This window comes from Hakea prostrata, chromosome 2, assembly GCF_041222555.1.
Source record: "Hakea prostrata isolate BN-2017 chromosome 2, UWA_Hpros_2, whole genome shotgun sequence".
Taxonomy (NCBI): domain Eukaryota; kingdom Viridiplantae; phylum Streptophyta; class Magnoliopsida; order Proteales; family Proteaceae; genus Hakea; species Hakea prostrata.
The window spans coordinates 48,384,499-48,407,528 of NC_142601.1; the positions used below are offsets into that span (position 1 = coordinate 48,384,499).

General features: G+C 37.2%; 1 protein-coding gene across 1 annotated transcript; it reads right to left on the reverse strand.

Moving 5' to 3' along the window:
* Positions 1–325: 325 nt before the first annotated feature.
* Positions 326–19,724, reverse strand: LOC149024591 (pyrroline-5-carboxylate reductase-like). The gene is made up of 8 exons (XM_089144814.1): positions 19,460–19,724; positions 17,328–17,542; positions 16,541–16,589; positions 11,415–11,506; positions 6,153–6,225; positions 1,321–1,441; positions 944–1,049; positions 326–789 (listed from the first exon to the last, which is right to left on the reverse strand). Exons 2-8 carry the CDS (start codon positions 17,523–17,525, stop codon positions 601–603), a joined length of 828 nt encoding a protein of 275 aa, XP_089000940.1. The 5' UTR covers positions 17,526–17,542; positions 19,460–19,724; the 3' UTR covers positions 326–600.
* Between the last annotated feature and the right edge of the window lie 3,306 nt (positions 19,725–23,030).

Genomic DNA, 23,030 nt, shown 5'->3' on the forward strand with positions numbered 1-23,030 from the left:
CATGATATGCTTACAATGAGAGAGCTCCAAGGGGTCCACACATCTAATGTTCCTGTAGCTGTGAATATTTGATAACAACCTCTTTTCAGTTTCAGAGTTAAGAGACCTCACCCAGATAGAAATAGGATATGAAATATTAGGTTACAGTAGAAGCATCAAAAGGCTTGGTAATAGCTAAATTTATTACACCAGTGACACTAAACGGGGGTAAATGTTTTGTTAACTTAGCCAGTTATTAACTTGATGATGAACTTGATGAATCACCTTGCACCCAATAAAAAGGTAAAAAATAATTAAACGATCAACCCTTGACGAACGATTCTTGGTGGATCAGCTGTAAGACTTGAGCAAAATTTTGTTTCTAATTTGCCAAATGAAAGTATTAGTAATGAACACTGAGAACAACGAAGTTCCAGGTAATATCTAAATGATTTGCAATCAAATAGCTGGTCAAAACTAACCTCTAAATTACACGTTATTTCAAACACTTGATCAAACCTACCCTCTAAATGATTTGCATTTTAAATAATTGATAAGACCTATCCATATGATACCAGTCAAAAGGGATGATCTATGCATAAAGAAAAAAAAAAGATAGCACTAGTTCTGAGAGAGTTCTCGGCCACGTTTTGCAGCAGCTACAATGGCACTCATCAAGACCCCACGAAAACCACCCTTCTCCAACTCGTGAATTCCAGCAATGGTGGTTCCCCCAGGTGATGCAACATCATCTTTTAGCTGACCAGGATGCTTCCCTGTATTGATGACCATAGATGCTGCTCCCAGAACCTACAGAAACATACAAGACCAGTTGACCTATACTGCTATAAATTATCACATCATGATACAATACATGCAAGAAAGGGGTGCTGTTGATGTCAGAAGTACAGAATGTTACTTGTTGAAAAGATAAGACTCTTTTTATGTAATGGCTTAAACTTACAGTCTGAGAAGCCAAGCTCCGTGCCAGATCACGTGGTAGACCAGCAGCTACTCCTCCATCAGCCATAGCATCTATTGCTAGAAATATGTATGCTGGGCCACTACCACTGAAAATTTAGGTGAAAACAAGAGTTTATTACAATATAATTTAATTAGCATCTTCCTTTCTTGTATTCTCACATAAATACACATTTGTGCACCCCCCCCCCCCCCCCAAGTGCACATACAAAAGAAATGCACAATCAAACATATGCAAACTCATAAAGCTCCTTTACATCCAACTTCTAAAGAAAGAATAAACAAATAAATGAAATAAAAGATGTCCAGCAATCAGTACTGAATCTTAGTGACATTTCCAATACTATTTAAATCATATACCTCAGGCCGGTGATTGCATCAAACAATTTCTCATTGGCTGTCCATATCTTGCCAATTGCTCCAAAGAGAGTAGCAACTAATTCTCCATCTTCTTTTGTTGCAGTTTCCCCCAAGCTCATAACTGAAAAAATACAAGTACTGTATTACAGCTCCAATTTCTAGAAAAAGCAGGGGTGGAAACAGTCTAATTAAGAATACCAAGATAATAACAACAATAAGCCTTATCCCAACTAAATGGGTCGATCACATGGATCCTTGCCTTCCAATCAAACTCTATTTGAGGTCATACTAGATATAGGGCTTAAGCTATGCATATCCTTACCACTTCTCCTAAGGCTATCTTAGGTCTGCCCCTAGTTCTTCTAATACCTTCAATCTTGATTATCACTTCTCCGTACAAGGGCCTATAAGGGCCTCTACCAGATGTGGCATACCCCAAATTTAATATCAGATGCTGAAATGGTGCAGAATTTCCAAGCTGTTGTGCTTAACACATTCGACTAAAACTCAAGCCACACTGCATGAGCTCGGCTTAATATGAATCCTGTTCAGCCATTCTCTCTATGGAACCATTGCTAAATCATAAGCACCACAGTATCTGCAGTTTAACTTACAAAGAAAACCAGAAACTTCAAATTCATCTAAGATTAACCTATAGAATGAGGAAAAAAAATCATAACAGAAGTGTTTTAGGACACTGAAATGCAAATGAACTGCAGTCAAATTAAAATATTGACTGAGAACCATTTTTAGATAGAGGAGTGAGTACTCAAAAGAAGTGCTTTCTTGGAAAGAGTGAAACAGTGCCAATCTGAACCAGTAAGATCTAGTTTCATCCGCATACAGCTGGGCATGTGTGAAACTAGAAGACCAGTTTTGGGTTTCAGTAAGAAATAACGTTGCCATTGTATTTATTGGTCTCAAATTAGGTTGACATAAAAAACCAGACCCACCAAAACACTCAACTGAGACATGGTGCATCATTCTACCATGTTTTGCCAAGATTTCAGCGAAATCTTGGTATCTCGGTGTGTTGTTGATTCAACATGACAAGAAAAGATTTTGGACACTGCTGGAGATGCCTTGCTCGCTTAGACGCCATGACAACTATGGTTGCAGGTGAGTATTTGATCCAGAATTGGGTTTTCATGATGACATGAATGGCTGAACGGAATTGGTGTTAGACTTGGTGATGTTTGGAAGATTAAAAGAAGAGGATGAAGCATTAAGGTTGACTCAACCTACTGTCGATTGAAGAACAGAAAATAGAAGAGTAAATGAGTAATGATGTCCTTGAACTTGCAGAAATTGAAAGATTCTTCAATGGAGATTGACTGGGGCAGAAATAAGGAAGCTTGAAAATTTTGATGGATGGTTGGGAAGGAGAACTTCTGTGTCAAAAGCTAAGCTTTTCTCACCAATAAAAACTTTCGTTATTCAAACTATTGGCTCAACTGAGCAAGCACATATATATCAACAGCCGCAATGACTACCGTAGCTTTCAAACTCAAAATAGAGCTCAACAATCGACTACAAATAGTGTCACTTCGTATGAAGAGTAGCTTTTTAAGTCATAGAAAGTACAACTTCAACCATGACTTAAATGAAGAACTAATTTAAAATTAAAACACCCTATACTATGCCCATCATTTTTAGAGCTGCTGTAGGGAGGATCCTTGCACCTATTGTGCACCTAATCCTGCTGGTCTAGAGAGGAATCCCTACACCTGAAGCTTGTTTTAGACATACAACTGCATTAGATATGCTTGTGGCTCAAACAAGAGCCAAAACAGTAGGCTAACTTGATCAATCTACCTCCCTGTATCCATTGTTGCAGTGAAATCTACTTATGACCATTTTAGGGGTAATAGCCATCCAAGTCAATTCAACCACATATCCATGTTCAACTACTAACCATGGTTATCAAAGCGGCCGCCTAGGCAGCAAAGCGGTTTTTGAACCGCTTAAATTGTTGCCACTTAACTAACAGGCTGACTTGCCGCTTTTTTGCTTAGGCACTACCGTTTTGCCACATTTTGCGCCATATTGCCGCCTTGATGCTAAAGTAACCGTTTTTTTTACATTTTATAATTTGTACATATTATTTTTTTTTTTTTAATCATAATTTATTCTACAATGCCGTATATAAATTTAAATATGTGAGCCATTTTGAAATCAAGGCCCAATTTGCAAATAAACTCCGAGGCCCAAAGTGCCTGTCGGCAACAGAATGTGAAGCATGAGCCATATTCAACATTGATAATCAATGAACCATTAAATAAACAATGACTTGGAAATCGGAATAATAAGATCTATTAATTTATCATGTCGGCACTGTTTGGTTAAAAAAGGGAAAATGGATACATCAATTCTGATTATTGATCTATGCACAAGAGTATAAGACACTTATTTGACGTCACACTATCATAGAGGTAAGTAAGAATGTAAAATTACTACTTTCATTTTCATTTTTCACATTGATTACTGATATAGTACATACTACATAATTATTGTTATGAATCTTATGATGCTTGATGAGATGAAGTTATGTTTTTAATCTTTTTTTGGATAATTTTTCATAATTTTGATTCTTGATTTTTTTTTTTTTTTTTATGAATGTGATTGTTGAATGTTTGTTTAGTACTTTAGTTTATTATAAAAAGTATTTGTATTAAAAAGTAGTTATATTAAAAATATAGACTAAACCGCTTTGGTCGCTTTATTGTTGCCTAAGCGCCGCTTAATCGCCTAATCGCCAAGACGGAGCCCCAATCGCTTTGGTCACTTTGCCGCTTTAATAACCTTGCTACTAACCCTTGTACTCACAAGTGAATAGACAATAAACGAACTGAAAAGAAAAAAAATAAATAAATAAGGACAAAATTGATGGATTAAAAAACTAAGTTTGACTGGTTGCAAATTCATCACCAATCTGAAAAAGGGTAATTTCAGCCATCCTACTCCCACTACCCGGAAAAAAAAATTCACTAGCCATTTGTTTAGTCTACAAGTTTTCCGTATTTTATTACTATTTTCCTTTGTATTTCCCACCAACTATTAACCTTAAGTTAGAGAGTCGGAAAGTGAAATTGGGACTCTAGATGATCATAAAAATATTTGGAATATATATATATATATCCACAGATAGACTCACTTCCTAGACCTGTTTGTGACTTCAAATCTACAACATTAACTGAAAACACAGGAGGGGTTTTGTAGAAGGATTGTGGTGGCTGAGCAGGGTTCCAATAAGCCATGAATCAAACGCGAATCAGCTGTGTCCAGAACTCACAATCAATCCCAACAAATCCCGATGCTACTATTTCAGGTCAGAATATTTTCATCAAGATAGAAACTCTCAGCCAATGCACCAAATTGCAGGAAATTTTAAAGCAGATTCAAATTCTTACCCATATCAAGCCCATGCCAAGAATAGGACCAAGGATCAAGAATCAAAGCAGAGAATCTTCTCTAAGTTAAGTTCAGCAAAACCAGCAGTACTTTCTAGTTCCAATCTTGGTATGGAAGGAATTTTCAGGTGTGGTTTCCCATGATTCAGGTTGCCCTCAAGAGCAAAGGCAAACCAACAATTATCAGCCCATAACATGAAGAACCAAGGGATTCTAATAATTCGTCTCTCAGGCAACAGTGGCACAAAAGACCACAAAACTGATTAAGGAAACAGGAAGAAGGGAGGGCAAAAGCAAGAAGGAAGAAGATTATACCTAAGCTAAGGGAGAAGGAGGAGAAAAAACAGAACAGACATGCAGTTCCACAACTGTGAAAGGCAAGCCCCAACTACTAATTTTTTTCAATATTCAATATCACCATATAGGCTCAAATGCTCAATTACATACATAAGAAAAGAACAATAAAGAGAGTTTCCTACATAACCTGTAAAAGGATGGGATTTCGGAAGAAACATTAATTGTTACCCAAGAACTAGTAACAGGAACAAAATAAGTTGAAAAAATAATGCCTAATTAATCCTAGTGGACCAAAACATCGTATTAAAAACAAGTTGGATCTTAAGAAAATAATTATAGTGCGGCCTCATCTTAGGATAGAGCGGCTTTTCTTCTTTCTGAGAATTTCTCCAACAGAAAAGGAAGTGAATGGTCATTTGAGAAATGGAAATTTAGAAAGAGAAACCACCTACAAAAGAACTATTTCAAATATGTTTGTGGTTGGGACAAGTCGCAGACAGTAGTTACTTTAATCACAACCCCTGCCCCAAGAAAAATCAATGTTCAAAAAGATATTTAATTTGCAGTATTGGTATCCAGGAAATAGAAGGGTGTGCCAAAAACTATTCAACAAATACAGGGATAAAGTTACCCAATCCCACGGATGGGTTTAACAAACACGAAAAGAAAAGGATTGCAAAAGGGATTTTGGTACAAAAAGTAGATGTACTATCAAAAGAAATTAAAAAAATAATAATAATAATAATAATAAAAAACCCTTTATATGAGATGTATGTTCATGTAATCTATTCTGCATTAACATCACTGATAAATAAGTTTTTAAAGTTTTCTGCTACCTTGTCCAGAACTGATACAAATAGTATCAAAATTTCACTTCTCTTATAATAGAAAAGAAAAGTAATCTAGGTTGAACAAAAGAATTAATCTAGGTTGAACAAGAGAATATAATATTTTTTTCTGAACATACAATTGAGAAATCAATAATTAAACCAAAAAAAAAAAAGAAAAAGAAATTCGACAACATCCCAATATTCTGCTAGTCAGTTATGTTAGTAAAGAAACTGGAAATTGCAGAATGCTTGAAATTTAATAAGAAGTCGGATATCTAATTACAAGAACTGTTACCTGATGCTGCCTCACCAACAGCAGCAGGAGTATTTGGCATCACCCTAATAAATCGGCTATGACCAGCCCATTCCTAAGCAAAACACAGCCAATTTCTTTGATAAGAATGATACCACTAATAGATTAAGTTTTAGTAAATACAAAATGGACAAACTTCAATTGGAATTGTAAACAAAAGGCAAACAAATGACATAAAGCAAATGAGAGATGTGAGAAGAAACCAGATGAAGGAAAAAGAAACTTTACAGATGGGGAATTGGAAGTTCATGAAAGAGCTTACAAAATTCACATCTATGATACCTGCAATTTAACTTTTTTCAAAAGTGCAACTTTTTCATTTTTTCTTGAATTGGGAAAGAAAATATTGTATTCCTCACAGAAAATGGCAGGATACACAAGTACAAAGGCTATGTATGGTTGTCAAGAGAGAGTAAGTGATAAAATATGGGGAAAGATGGATTTTTCCAATGCTCTCACATTTCCCATATGTGAGGTTGTTTGGAGAATTAACGCACTAACATTAGAACCTTACAACATTTTCTTAAATTATTTCAAATATGCCTGTCACAAAATCAGAAAGAAAATGGTTGGCATCCTAAAAAAGAGTTCATGAGAGTCAGAAGGATGACACAGTTGCATTAAACATTAATCCCACATGGAGGCCTAGGCAAGCTTGCAAGGCTTATTAGATAGTGCAGAAATTGAACTTTGGTTAAATTATATCATAGGTTCGAGCTTTTATTAATATGAGTATAAAGTGGGGATAAATTTAGTAAATGGCATTAGTGGTTAAGTGATTCAATTAGATTTTACATAATATGTAGACAGAGTTCTGTTTGAGTTCATTTATTTATTTAATTTTTAGGCTCAGGCTTCTTCTGTTCATTGGAAAGGGCATAATATATAGGCCTACAAAGTGGAAATAAAGTTAATAGATAGAATAAGTGGTTAAGTGATTCAGTTGGATTAGAATACGTAATAGGAAGACAGGGCTCTGTCTTGACTCTTGAGTTTATTTATCTAATTGAATGTATTAGAGTGATTAAGAGTCCATATGAGTCAATTCTGGAATTTTAGGTCCTCATAAATGCAAATTGCCCTAAATTGAAAGTTTGATTTAAGTAAACCATATGAGTTTTTGCTTTTCCTTTCTTTTTTCCAGAGTATTGGGGTTTACTGAGAGTTGATTGGAGGACTGGTATCTCAGGCATGATTTTTTTTTCTCTAGTTCTGTTATCCTCCTATCTTCCTCTTCCCAAATAGATCAATTCCATCTCTTTTCCAACCATTTCTATTTGTCTAATTTCTTCCAGTGATGCAGCTCTTTCTTTTATCTCAAATCTGATCATAGAGTTGATCATTGTATCTGCTTGCACATTGCACATTGCATATTGCCTGATTTTGGTATATTAAAGAAACCTAGCCATGGATTCGCATCCAAAATTAGAGTTCTCTTGCCCTATGGAGAGCTTACTATTTTTATCCTTAATGGTGGCAATTATCAAATGGCCCGTGGTGGTGATGCAGATCCAGCACTGAATTGCCTTCTTTTTTCTTTAAATCAACCTCGAGTTGATAGATACAGGTGTTGGGCCTTAGTTTAATACGTTTGTGGACATAGGCCTACTCAATGGGCCCAAAAGTTTACATCTAGGTCAAGTACGAAATATGTTAGTTTGTTAGTTTAATTGGTCTTATTGTGTAAAATTCTGCCCAATTTAAATTATAAGGGCAGAATAGTTTTTTTCTTATGTTGTATTTCAGTTTTAGAAGTCTAAGTCAGTCAGTTTATTTTTCCTAGTTTAAATCAGTTTCTAAGTCCTAATTTTATTAGGACTTCTTCTGTAAGGCTATAAATAGCCCCCATTGATTAGGTTAGAGAACAGATTTGAATATTGAATGAAATCGAGCACTTTGTGTGTATTTACTTTGGTTCTGTCAATTAGTTTGAAGATCCAAAGCTAGGAAGGTTCTAGGTGAATCAATCCTAGACACTTGGAACTGGTTGAAGATCAGAGCTCATCCATTCTCCATCTGAGTATTCCATCCTCAACGCTCCATCTAGATATTTGGCAGCCTACACTCCATTTCCCTTTTTTTTTTTCAGACTTTTCAAGAGACCCAAATTCAAGGTCATATGTATACAGTACACCAATCAAAGCATTAGAACTGTCTCAAACTTTAGATACATCACCCCCCCCCCCCCCAAAAAAAAAAAAAAAAACCCTAGTGACCTTAAATCCTAGTTTGACCCCATTCTAATGGTCTGATTTCAAGATATAAATATTTTCTTGAATTTTTTACACTCCCTCAAAACCCTTATCTCTTGTACTTTAACAATCCAAGCTTGGGGGATCATATCCCTATATCATTACCTACATCCCTTCCAAGTTTCAATCCATTCCAATAATTTTTCATCCCACATCTCAATAACCTAACCATTCACCCATACACCCCATTATTCTGAACTTCTGCAAAACTAACCCCATCATCCTTGATAATTCCATTCCAGTTAATTCAACCAAGGAATTCGGAGTCACTAACCAATCCATCCTTACTAGCAAAATCATCCCATCATTAGCCCATATCACAAATAACCTCCATATCCCATAACCAAAATTTGAAGAAACCCTTTCTTGGTCCCAATGAGTGTTTCTCTTAAAAGAACTTGGAAGAAGTGGCCTTCATTAAATTGGACTGCATCAAGAGGTATCATAGCAAGGAAGAACCAACCACGGCAGAATATGATAGACGTCAAGTATAATCTCAAGTTCATCAGCATAGGTACAAAGACATAAGAAAATGGCGTAAACCTCCAAAGGCATATGATCCCCAGGTATTTCATAAATGGGTAGATACTTTAGATGATTATTTTGAGTGGAATGATTTCTCTGAGCACAGCAAGATGAAATTAGCATCCACTAAACTAGTGGGAGATGCCCGTCAATGGTGGAATGCTAAAGGGATATGGAATATGAAATATGAAGGCAATGAAACTATTACCTGGGCAGCAATAAAAGAAGAGCCGAACAGATTCTCCCCCCCCCCCCCCTCCCCATGGAGTAAGGAATTTGATGACAACATCAATTAAACTCCTTCCAACAACGATGACACCAAGGTTCTGCAAAGCGGAAGATAGGAACAAGGAAGGTGCTAGCAGGAATGCCTATGCCAGAATTCCTTATAATAGAGAATACAGGTACCATAATATCATTTTTGATGGATATGATGAGGATAAAACACCCTATAGAGAAAGGCATCATCATAATACAACTCCACCTAACTTTAAGGAGTACATGCAAGCTTTCTCCGATGGAGGTTATGATCAAAGACAGAGGAATACCTCCCATCTAGAGGTATCAACATCCCTATTGTTGGAGATTAATATCAGAATAGTTCTTAGATTCAAATTCCTAGAAATGAGAATGGCAGCAAAGACAAAAGCAAGGTGGATACTCGCATGTAGAGTCTTGATAACAAGGCAAAAGAAACCTGTGCTCTTATAGGAAGACTATAGGAGCTGATAGTTGAACAAATCAAGGCAAACTGTGATAAGGAAAAAGAAGCAACACTTAGAGCTCCAATGGCAGAAACAACATGAAGTCTAGCCCCGAAGGCACATGGAAGAGCTGGAATCATGTCTGCTAAAGTAAATTCAGAAAAGTCATTAAAGACAACAAAGCAAAAACAGTGCAGACAAAGAGGTGATCAAGCCATTTATAAAAGAGAGAGTTGCCAAAGCTGATTATGGTGGTACAAAAGCTTGCAAAGACGTGGTCGAAGAGATAACACCAGCAAGAGTTGTCCTTAAAGAAAATCCCAAAAGAATGCCTGCAGATTTTGAACATAAGCATATTGAATTTGTTATGCCACTGTGGCTCTTTGAAAAGAAAGTTCCCAAAGTTAAAGACTTCATTCCTTGTGTCTTCATAATGCTATTGTTTTGCCTAGGAATGGTTAAGGCTGCTGCCATACACATATTGCTCCCCCCACATCACTACCAAATACTACGATGAAATTTTTCAAGATGAAGAGAGTTGATGCAGATCCAACACTGTGTTCTATTTTCCTTCGAAATCAACCTAGGGTTGACAGATGTAGGTGTTGGGCCTTTATTCAAGTATATGTATAAATCCACCCAAGAAAAAAACTTTGTTATTCTAATGAAAGTTTGTTCCTTTTACAGAAAGTTCAATGCCATCGGTAAAGGTCTTCTCACTGTTAGATGGAATGTGACACTCAACCCAAATAAACATAACCCCAACTACCCAATGAATGACTACACATTAGTCCCACACCGCAATCTATCAGGCATGGTGGGAGATCTCGCGAGATATCTCGTTTTTTCAGCTTGGCAAGACGAGATGGAGGGCGAGAGAAGCAAGTTGGGATATCTCGCCATATCTCGCCATATCTCACCATATCTCGCCTTGGATCTCGCTGGAACTCTCAATTTTCACCTTTTTTTGTGGATTTTGGCTGAATTTTCACTTGCAACTACTCTTAGCACATCTACAACAAGGAAGATCAATCATTCTTTACATGTCTTATGAATTTATGATTTAATGACTAATATATAGAACTTCTAATAGTTGTATAATTATTTTATTCTTGAAAATTGAGATTTTGATACTCATATGGATGGAATTTTGATAAGATTTAAGTTAGTTGATGCATTTGATATACTTTCTTTTCATTTATATGCCTTAAAGGTTCTATATTACATGTTGTATAACATTGCATTCCCTAATCCTACTACATTTCGGTTTCACACTCTGGGTAGACTTAGAAATCATACATAGGGTTGTTTATAACAAATCCAAGGCCACCAACGTGTTCAAAAGGCCTTAAATAAGCTAAATACCAAGTTTCAACTCAATTGGGACCCTAAAACCCACCGAGATGGGCCACCAAGTTGACGCCAAAAAGTTGTATATCTCGACCGAGATCTCACCGAGATGGTCGAGATCTTCTACCATGCTATCAGGTGAAACCTCAAAGGCTCAAATAGAGGAAAAGCATAAACATTGCATATCTACTCTCATCTACAAGAATAAGGTTTGAGATGCCAGTAAAGACCGTGGAGATATCTTTTCTGACATTTGATATAATGTATGTTTAGGATATTTATGGAACCCTTATACTATTTGAGCGAGAGGCATAACAAGGGTTGACAGGAAAGTTAAATAGGGTAACAGTTATCACAATAATTTAGAAACCTCATAAAACAAGCGAGAAACAAAAAATTAAAGCAATGAACACCTGCAAATCACTCAGGTTGGTTCCTGCTGCGACTGAAACCAAAAGTTTCTTCTTTGAAAGCATTGGCTTCAACTGCAAAACCACCTCCTTAACTGCAATAGAAAAATATTCATATTATAAGTAGGCAAAGGAAAGGGCAAAAGGTGCTCTGTAGGACAGCTTCACCTTAAAAATTATTATAAATTTAAATAAGATCTTTTATAATTCATGGACTGAATTGGGTTGTTCTAGGAGGTGGCATCAAATTATGGCTATGTCACTAAACTAGGGAAATGAGGAAGATTCTTTGGAAGCTCTTGTTTCTGGCCGGGGGGGGGGGGCTCTGCCTGGAGGAAAATGAATCAGATTCTCTAGGACACGAGAAATGAAAAACAGGAATTGATAGATCTATTATTACCCAAGCTGATTGGACTTCTAATTCTGTTTCTCTGTTTCAGTTTCTATTTTCTGTTGTTCATTAGTTTCTAAATATGATTTCTATTTTATTGAAGGGTATCATCTTTCAATTTCTAAATCTGATAAATACCATTTCCATTGTCTCTCATTTTCTTAGTAGTTTCTATTTTAAATTTTTAATAATTAACAATTTTGAAGCTAGTAATACTGGTAAATTGGTACATACTAATTCTGTATTTGAATTTCTACTTGAGTTTCCTAATACAGAAAGGGTTTCAAAACTTTGATCACCAATCTGATTTCTTTTAAGCCTTTGATGGTTTGTTCTCTTTGATAAAGACCAACCAACAAGTTATCTGCCCATCTGAACTGTCTATATTTTGCTTGAATTTCTTCAGATTCTTATTCCATCCCTAATCCCTGCAATTTTAGATTGCATGAGGTTTTCCGAACTTAATCCTTAGTTGATCCACAATCCATTACCAAACAGATAGGAGCACAATCAATTAACATTTGGCAGTTATGCTTTTGCCAAATCAAGCCATGAGAGACAGCGTCAGTAGAAGCATTGAATCATGCCTCGGGTTCTACTGTGCCTAACTTTTCTTACCAGAATTCCAGATCCTTTCATGGCCTAAAGGTGTAAGTGGACCAATGCTAATGACTTTATTTTCAGCAATTAAAAGCTTGTCCTATGTCTAAAACCATCTGTTAAACCCACCCACCACCCCCACCCAAAAAAAAGGGAAGAAGAAAAAGAAGGCCTGTATTGTTTGATTTCCCTAAGAATGAGCTGTTCAATTAATCAACCCAGGTACTGTGAGAGGCGGCCTGGTTTGATGTTGTGGCAGCTATTCTTTTTTTTTTTTCTTTTTTTTTTTTTGGGTTCAATGGAGCATCACATAAGGCAGTCCTACCTCCAACTAGAAGCTTAGATGAAGAACCAAAAAAAAACAGAAACACTCATCACATTATAATGTTATTGTTCACGTGAGCAGTGTCACAGACCCATAACTGATCCAAGTGGTAATATTCATAGAAGATGTCTGGGACAAAGATCAGATTGCATGAAGATATTACTTTGGAAAACTTGAAAGCATAAATTAGTTTCCATTAGTTATTTATGCATCATGCATGTAGCTGAATTATAAAGCCTAATAGTTTCTGATTCCAGTTAGCTTTTATTTTCCATACAATTTTATTGTCTCTAATTATCAGGTTAAAAGTTTCTTTTTCAATTTAAAAATATACTATTTCTTGTAAAAGCTTTAGCCAAGCTTGAATAGGCCCTTCTTTGCAATAGAAAGGATACTGATAGGGCCCTGGGATCACGGTATCAAGCCACATTGAGGAAAGAGACAAGGGATTGGGGGTTATAAATAGAGGGGAAAGGGAGAGGAAAGGGGGGGATTATGAATGGTTATGTGAGTGAGTTAGGGCAGCCGTAGGCTGAGGGGCACCGTGAGGTGTTGGGGGTGACTGGCACCATTAAAACCAGTTCTATCTTGTTAATTCTTGTATTTTCGTATTGATTTTAAGAGTGATTAGTAGGTTCTTATCAACTGGTATCAGAGTAGTTCGATCCCAGGGAAGCGATGGTATTGCCATTGTTTTCAGGTGAGGAGGATGTGCAAAGATGGCTTCTAGAGATCCTGTTGTTTTGCTAGGAACGCCACATTGAGGATGACCAACGGTTGGGCATAGCTCTCCAACACTTGGAAGGAAATGCACTGGATTGGGTATACGCAAGATCTTGGCCGGTGTTTGATTGGATGACTTTCAGAGAAGCCCTGCAAACTGAGTTCGGCAATGGCCAAGAGACAAAGGTGAACGTGATTTTGGACAACAACCAGGAAGAAATTATGGGTGCTAATGGAGTGATGGAACTAGGAGACCAAGCAAAACCGATGGAAAGAACACCGAGTGAAATCTCTAGAAGAGATCGATCGCTTGTTACGGTGGTCCCATGTCATACTTGGAGAAGAGAGAAGAAGAGAGTGAGAAGTTTGGATGTCGAAACCTACTGGATTAAGGTTTCAGTAGTGAGAAATCAAGCCACTAGTTCAAAGGTCTACAAGAAGAAGGAGAATCAAAGGAGGCCAGAGGAACTCGGTGGAAAATTCCAGACGGCGGCTAAGGTTCCTATTTGCAGAAAATGGAGAAGATGATGCTGGCTTTTGAGGGTTTTTAGGGTTGGTTTGGCTTAACTCAAACCGGTTTATGGGTTTAGTTCACACATTAAGAGCCAAGATTCTTATATTTGGGCCCAACTCAGGTATGCAAAGTATCAAATTTAGGCCCAAAGAGAACCAGATTCAAAGATTGGGCCATCAGATTCCCCAAGAAACCCCCTTGGGCCCAACCCATTCCATTAACCCCAAGCCCATCTTATTTCATTAACCCATATTTCTTAACCCACGATTTTAAGTGCTTATGCCTAACCCATTCAAAAGAATTATCTTGGGCCCATTCCATTTTCATGATCCAAAGCCCAATCCATTCCATCAAACCAATGCCCAACCCATTTCTCTTAACCCATGGTTTGTATTTGGACACCACCCATTTAAAAGACCCACCTCGGGCCCAGCCCATTCCGTTCACCCAATACCCAGCCTATCCTTTTCTTCTCATGGGTTTAAGTGTGTGAACCCCACCAATTCAAAAGACCCACTATGGACCTAGCCCATTTCATCACAACAAAACCCAGTATCTCTCATTTATAAATTGGACCCAAATATCTCAGTTGGGCCAAGACCCAACCCCAAGACTAGTACGAACCAAGGACTTACCCAAGAAGCGGTCCGATTAAACCAACCAATTGGGGAACCATCGTCTTCAACCTCTCAAAGTCGAGACGGACAGGGAGGCATTGAGAATGGGGCTGCAGCGATTGAGCTGGGTGCTGTTTTCGTTACCAGCAACAAAACCTTCGAGACCGAGTGGATCACCCCTGGTTTTGATGCTATTTCCCCAGTTGTCTCACAGATCTTTTTAGGGGCTCTAGCACAGAGGAACAAGATCTTTGGGGTTCCTCTCCCAACACCGGCAATATTTGCAGGGGTGCGATTTGCACCAACAACACTTGGATTGGAATTTCTACCGGAGAAAATCACTGCTGGCATCGTTCCCTCGGTTTTTCACCGAAAGTTTTTCTCGATTTGCTTGGGGGTCTGTCCTACAGTGGATTCCATTCACTTTTTCTTCTTTATGGCGGGTATAACTTCCAAAGTGTCGCTTCTTGGTCTTCTCCGCGACCACATTTTGGTAACAGCAGCATTGCACCTCCTAGGCTCCCATCTACCCATCTCTAGTGTTTGGCAAATTGCTCGAGAGGGACTGAAGTGCAGCATCTCTGCTTTTTTGTTGAGGTGGCAGTGGAGAATGCAAAAGCATCAAAAGCTGCACGCCATTGGTCATTTGCATCCTTGGAAATGGGTTTGCTGTTGGATCTTGGAGAATGTTGCTGAAATGGCCTGGTTGTGTGGCAAACATGTGAAGACTAAACTTCAAATTTCCATCACCTTGAGGACAAGGTGATTTTTGAGGGGCCAGTAGTGATAGGGCCCCAGGATCACAGTATTAAGCTACATTGAGGAAAGAGACAGGGGATTGGGGGTTATGAATAGAGGGGAAAGGGAGAGGAAAGGGGGGGATTATGAATGGTTATGTGAGTGAGTTAGGGCAGCTGTAGGCTGAGGGGCACCATGAGGTGTTGGGGGTGACTGGCACCATTAAAACCAGTTCTATCTTGTTAATTCTTGTATTTTCGTATTGATTTTTAGAGTGATTAGTAGGTTCTTATCAGATACTTTTGGAGAAAGTGATCTGTGGCTAAGTAGCCTCAGTTATGGAGTATAATCCATGTTCAATAGCTGAGATTGCTCCCATTTCTTGTTCTATCTATCCTTCTTCTCTTTTGATGTTCTTCTTTAAAAAAAAAAACAAAGAAAGATTGAATTATTATATTCTTCATTATTGTATTATCCTGGTCGTAATCGATTTCCTATAGGTTTTCTGAGTCGAGGTCGACTTTTGCATTAGTTTCATGATTGGTCAATATTTTGAAAAAATAAAAAACTAGGAGTAGTTTCTAGGTCCACAGGAAGCTTATCCAATCCAGCACTGATGAAAACTAAAAGAGAATACTGAATTTTTTTTATTAGGCCATTCTAACTAGTCCTTGTCCTTACTATATTATTTGTTCATTCCTCCAAAAAAAAAAACACTTCAGCAATACTAACTGTCCAACAAACTACAAAGAAATCATGAAAATGCTTGCAAATTGAAAGAACGAAGTGGTACCAAGAAATATTTTCATACATGGAAGCCGCATGCATGAAAGGAAGAATAATTAGAAGATGACAAAAAACCCACCTCCTTGTCCAACTGCATATTGCCAGTTAGTCAGGCACTGTTATTAAGGGTTAAGTTAAGGGAGGAAATTTTATCAATACATCTTAGTCATCACCATGTACATCCAATGATCTTAATCTATTCCATGAAACATGCAATTTGGATTGAAACATTAATGCAGAAGATCCACATAGCTAAAAGAAACAGATCCATGACAGAAGTATAAAATTTTGTCTATTTGCTTTTAGCATTAAAATCATAAGCAAGACACAAAGTAGGATGTTTTGAGACAATTCTAGGGTAGAAAGAAGTTACATGTAGATAAACAAGGAAATTAAATGGTTATCTGATGGGCAAAAGTTTTGGCAGTGGAGTACCAACTTGAGGTTTCACAGAGAAAACAATCACATCACTGTCTTCAACTACCTGCATGGTTATTATAAAGTGATATTAGATGGCTGGAAAGTCATGGAACCAAAAAGAATTACTGTCAGAACTTTAAAATCTTAAGAACTACCAAATCCCAAAATACCACAAAGTCGAACATGGATTAAAAAAAATGCAATGGAAAGGCATTCAACCCCCACCCCCACCCCCACCCCCAAAAAAAGGAGAGAGAGAGAGAGAGAGAGAGAGAGAGAGAGAGAGAGAGAGAGAGAGAGAGAGAGAGAGAGAGAGAGAGAGATAAAAGTTTAAAAAATATACATTCAAAGGAAGTTCTTATCTAATTATAATAAAGAAATTAGAATGATGACAAAATTGACCGCATTTAGAGCTGCACATTTACACAAGCTTACATGTGCCTCAACAAACCAGAAAGGCAGAAGAATATAAACCAACACTGAGTCATCAATTGAGGGAGGACTTGGAGTAACAAGGAGGTGAATTGAAACTAAAATAAATCTTGCAATTAAGTCAGTCCATATGTAAGGAAAAAGCAACATATATGAATAAAACTAAGTAAAAGGAACACAACAATTGGCTGAGAAAAGATCTGAAAAGTAAATACTGAATCAGAAAACAAACTCATACAGAAATGAACGATCAGTATAAAGATGATAAACAGATGCAAAACCCTCAGACATGAAACCAGACCCTCAAAATAAACACAGGAGAGAGAGCAGGGGGAGAAGAGGAAGATCTAAGAGTAGAGTCAAATTATACCTCCTGATTGCTACTGAAGACCTTGATACCAAGCGAAGAGAAGGCTTCCTTGCGACTAGCATCCTTATGAACAGCAGTTCGAATCCTAGACGCAGGCAAGACGCCCGACTTCACCACTCCTTTTGCAATACTCTCGGCCATTTTCCCAGCCCCAATGAATCCCAAATTGTATGTTTCAAGAGGAATCGGAGTTCCCATGGCTGCCTTTCTTGAGACTGCATTACCAAAATTCAACATCAGCAGCTTATGTAAAGGTGGCAAATAAAGAGAATTTTCCCCAACAAGAAAGACCCCGTTGTGTAAGTTAAACATGAGAGCCTGTGAATCGGCACCTCAGGTTTTATGGTTTTAAGGAAGTGGGTTTACTGTTAGACTGCGATAATGAAGCTTTTGAAAATCAGTTTTTGCCTTTTTAGCTTGAATGGTTTAATAACTATACATTTTGAAAACCAAATGTCCACCACTCAAGAAAGGCATCGAAAAATAGCATGACAATCTTTCTGCTTTGGGCTCGAGGGTGAAGAACTTTTTTTCTTTTGTAAGGCTGAGGACCAAGACTCATGCATTGGGTTGTAACTAGGGATTTTGCAACAAGGTCCGGTTGGAATGAGGTTTTTACACCTAGCCCGACCCTGAATATTCAAAAGGACGCCCAGCCCCACGCTAACCCTGACTCAAATCTAAGAAACTTCAACCCAAGCATTGATCCTCGTGGGCCCAACCAAGCCTGCCAAGGTTGGCATTGAGCCTGTTTTGCAGACCCTGATACAATTGATCAAAATGCAAAGAAAAAAGAGGGAGGGCAGAGAGAGAGAGAGAGGAAGTATGTTTGGATAAAAGGGCATAAGCTGCTGCAAGTCCCATTTTGCAGGTTCCTATAAGGGTGCAATTCATAGTGCCTAAGATTAATCCGTCCAATAATTAGCAGCAGATTCAAATCAAAATATTCAAACCACAGTCTGTTCCAATGCATTGAACAGTATTTTTAAGAAAATCAAAAGGGTATTGAACCTTGTAAAGCTTATGAGAATATAAAGGAATTAAAAGAAAGTATCCCTCCTATGATAATCCACCGTCTCATGAGAAATTAAGTTCACAAAATCCTCAATATTCTGGTAGCAACTAGCACTTGACTCAACCCCCCCCCCCCCCCCCCCCCGCCCCACCCACCCAAGAGAAAACAGTAAACTAAGTTGAGATGGCATAAAAAATCAAAAATAAAAGTAAAACCTCTAAGAACTGATGAAAATACCAAGTAGGAATTATCTACAACCAGGGGGGAAAAGATAAGAAAGACGTAACTATGAAAGCTTAAGATAGAATACATTTCCTTAGCAGCTGAGAATAAAAAAGAAGAAAAGCACTACCATTCATTTAGTTGTCATACAAAAAAATTTGGAATCTTAAATTGGCTTCCCAGCAATGGAAGCCCCAGCCGTGTTTGCACTATGTACATGCCACCAACAAGCATTATTTCAACACATATTTTCAAATATATCATAAATACGAAGGAAAGATCTCACTCTCTTAAATTCCTACCATTATAGCAACAACACGGCCAACAATTTGAAGTTCTTCAGTCAAGCCTTCCGTTGAATAATTTTCCCAGCAACAACCCCAATTAGATCACATTAGTGAACACTCTTTCTCAACAAACACCTCGTTCATTAATAAATCAATCCTTCCAAGTTTCCCAGCCATACTGCAATCCAGCATTTAAGTCTATTAAACCCATCAACGCGATTCAGGACAACCAATTAATAATCATTTGATCCTCCTCCTCTCAACCAATTTTCACATGCCATTTTCTTGAAGTCAAATTAAATTATATTTACATATCCTAATTATTTTCTTAGGGACCGCAATTCTACATCAAATTATCAGCGTCTAGCAGACTGCAGTTCTCAAAAAGACTGCAAGATTGGAAAGAGAGAAGAAAAAGAAAGAAAAAAAAGAAGCTGGTGGCACTAAAAATGCATCGTCATTAACTATGAGGATTGAAACAAGGAACATCTCACGGTTCATTTCTTAGACATTTAGAATCAACAATAATGTTGAATCCAAAAACTACAGTGCAAGCAAGTCGATGCAAAACAATGCATATTTTCGCATTAGTTGAGAAGAACACTTACAAAGTAACAAAAGAAGAAAGATTCGCTGTTATTTGTAGCCGACTGAAGATTAAGAAGGAACTGAGTATGCGCGCAGTAACTCGCCGGCAGTCGTTCAACTGAAACACTGAAAGAAGGACGGTGAGCGGAGTGTAGAGACTACACGGACTAGAGGCTAAACGGAATGGGTTGTGGGTTGTGGGTTGCGAGTTGTGACTACGAGGTTTTCAGTCAAGACGTTAAGTTTGCAGAGCCGTGAATGGCGTGATTTGTTACAAACGGTTTGGAGTGGTTTCGGCCTGAGCTTAATGGTTCGGACTGAAAAACATATAGCCCAAACACGGCCCATTAGCAAAATAACGGTTCCGGGCCAGTTTTGGTTTGGTGCGCTTTGAGTTCGGGCTAACTAACGGTTTGGGTTAACGGTTTAGACTCGGGTTGACTGCCCAAACACGGCCCATTAGCAAAATAACGGTTTCGGGCCAGGTTTGGTTTGGTGCGCTTTGAGTTCGGGCTAACTAACGGTTTGGGTTAACGGTTTAGACTCGAGTTGACTAACGGTTTATGGTGTGTAAGAAAAAGAACAAGAAGAAACAATTGAGTATCCTACAACAAAAGCAAAAATTATATGAAAAACTAAGTTGCTATTTGTCAATTTTCATTAAAAAAAACCACCCATTCTATAGAAATCAAGAACCTAGATATTAAGTAGTAAAATGACTATTTGATCTTTGAATTCATGCTTACTTTTTTCAATTGTCTATACCAACTACCTAATGGTAATATAACAATTCAAATAGGGTAAATATCACTTACCTCCTCTCTTAGCTGGACAAATAGCACTTACACCTCCTCTTAGTTGGATAATATCACTTACTTCCCATTTTACCTAGCAAATATATCAAAATATTTTTTTTTAAACCCCAATCTACTGTTGGCTAAAAATATATTTTTTTAATCCTAAATTTTCGTAATCACTCTAAGAGTTGAACTACTAAATTACTCTCAATTAAAATAACTATTAAAAACCAAAACACCATAGTTAAAACCTAAATTATCTTTAATTATTAAAAGCCCAACATAACAATTTAAAAAACAGCAAACAAAAAAAAAAAACAATTTAAAAAACACATTCTACTATCAAGTAAACTAAAAAATGCAATTAAAAAAAGCAAGGGTATGTTGAAAAAATTAAACACGTACTACTATGTTGGGATTTTTTAATTGTTTGATCAATTATTAAAAATTAAAAATAAAAAAAAAAAGAAGAAGCTTATGCTGAATTTTTAATAATTAAAGATAATTTGGATTTTAAGTATGGTGTTTTGGTTTTTTAACAATTGTTTTAATTGGGTGATTGAGTATTTTGACTATTAGTGTAATTACGGTAATTTAAGATTTGAAATAAAAAAATATTTTTAACCAAGGGTAATTTGAGTTTTAGAAAAATATTTAACAATAAAAGTTAAATTTAACGGATAAAGTTAATAGAGGGGAGGTGTTTGATATATTTGCTAGGTAAGAGGGGAGGTAAGTGATATTATCCAACTAAGAGGGGATGTAAGTGTTATTTGTCCAGCTAAGAGGGGAGGTAAGTGATATTTACCCATTCAAATATTATTTAATGTAAAATTACAAAACGGATTATAACGGGTTGCGGTTCGGTTTCGGGTTGGTGCGGGCTCCACCACCCTCAGCCCAATTACAGCCCATTAAGGTTTGATTTAGGCCGGTTCAAACTATAACTGATCGTGTCGCTAACCAATCAAAAATAAAATCCTATACTAATCTAGCAAGCAGAAAGTACGGGGTCGAACTATGGGGAACTAAAAGGCTAAGTACTAAGATTGAATTTAACAAAACTAAATTTAAACTAAATCTATTAACTAATGTAAAACGTTAACTGTGAATATGTGAAGATCTTTGGGATTTCGAATCCCCAATGCTTTTCCCTAATCGATATAACTCTACACTTCAAAGTAAATTAGGGATGGTCTTCCTAGATATGCCCTATCTTCGCAAGACTATTGTCCTTCGCGGAAGCTTGGCACGCTTAGTTCGCTGAGTTATAGAACATCTTTGGCCAAACTCAAACACAATCAACTAGAAGATATAGAACAATCAACTTAATGAAATAAGCATGGTTCATCTACATTCCAAAGCAAAGGAACTAGCTACTCATTATTACAAAGTTCATAAGAAAAATAAAAATGAAACATAGGGAGAGAGAGAGAGATGTGGTCTTCTTCTTCAGCAATGAGAGAGATGAGAGCCGCATTCGCAGTCCTCTTTTCTGTGGTTGGCTTCTCTTTTATGTCTCCCGCACACAATGAATCCCCTCTCTTTACCCGTCGATTTGACATTTATTCTTTAGGAATTTGGAAAAACTCAAAACTGGAAAGTTGTAGATATTTTCAATATCGTTTTATAGCATCTTGAATCATCGAAATCCAAGCTCATACAAGAGAGATATGCCCAAAATATTGAAGGTAGGTCTGTTTACCCGATTTTCAGATTTATTACCAATTTTGTTCCTTAGACCTCCACCTATTTCCAATTTGGCTAAGATCTCACTTTTCATGATTTCTTGAGCAGCAAGATTGAATGCCATGATTTAAAATCCACCAATATCTAATATATTTGACAACTTTACTCCATATTATTTCTAATATCCAAAATCTCCTTATTCCTGAAAAATACACAAAAATACTCAATTAGATCTCTTTAATTAAATAAGTATGGGGAATTAAATCAAATAAATAATGGTAAATGCATGCTTATCAAATACCCCCACACTTGAGTATTTGCTAGTCCTCGAGCAAAACAAAAAAATAAAACTAATACAGAAAATAAAGAAAGAAAAACCTAACTCACTTTCGTAGGAATAACGGTTGCACTTAGCATGTGCAACAAGCCTTTAAACCCCTAGGTTACCCTAGTGGACGAGTTGTGTCTCGTGAGTGTTTGCAAAGAATATACACACAAAATTCTTAAGTGCTCTTCTAATTATTCTGGCAGTAGTAAGAGTAGAAAGATAGATTCCAAGACAAAGACACGCCACTAAAGATTAAAGGGAATATAGGCACCCCCGTACTTTCTGCATGCTTATCAATAACGGGCCGGTGCGGTTCGGTTTTAACAGTTTGGGCTACAAATTGACACCCCTACTTAAATCCATAGGTTCCCATCACATTAGTAAATGCTTCTATAAGTAGATCAACAATCCATTGTTGGAGCATGGGGGAAGGGAACAGCCCATAGTAATTGTTTTGTGTTGCCTTTGAAACATTCATTATCATAGTTATTACATTAAGAGGCCATGTCCTTGATGTCAGCTTTGGTAAGAAAGATGGTGTGCATGATGAAAAAAGAAACATTCTAGCCCTTTTACTGTTGCCTTGTCAATGCTTACTTGTAGACCAAAAAGTATCGCCTCCAACTCATCTACTATATTTAATCTTCCAAAATTGATGAACCGGATGTGTTCACCCACATATTCACCCATACTCCATCACGTGTTTCCTATCTGCTTAGATACCCCTGCACACAATAAAACAATATTAGTAGTCTGTTGTAATAGTAACAAATATTG

Coding starts and splice junctions, on each gene's coding strand:
- LOC149024591 (XM_089144814.1), bottom strand. CDS start 17,525: ATGGGAACTCCGATTCCTCTTGAAACATACAATTTGGGATTCATTGGG. Junction 16,590..17,327: donor TCTTCAGTAGCAATCAGGAG/GTATAATTTGAC, acceptor ATAACCATGCAG/GTAGTTGAAGACAGTGATGT. Junction 790..943: donor GGAGCTTGGCTTCTCAGACT/GTAAGTTTAAGC, acceptor ATGTTTCTGTAG/GTTCTGGGAGCAGCATCTAT.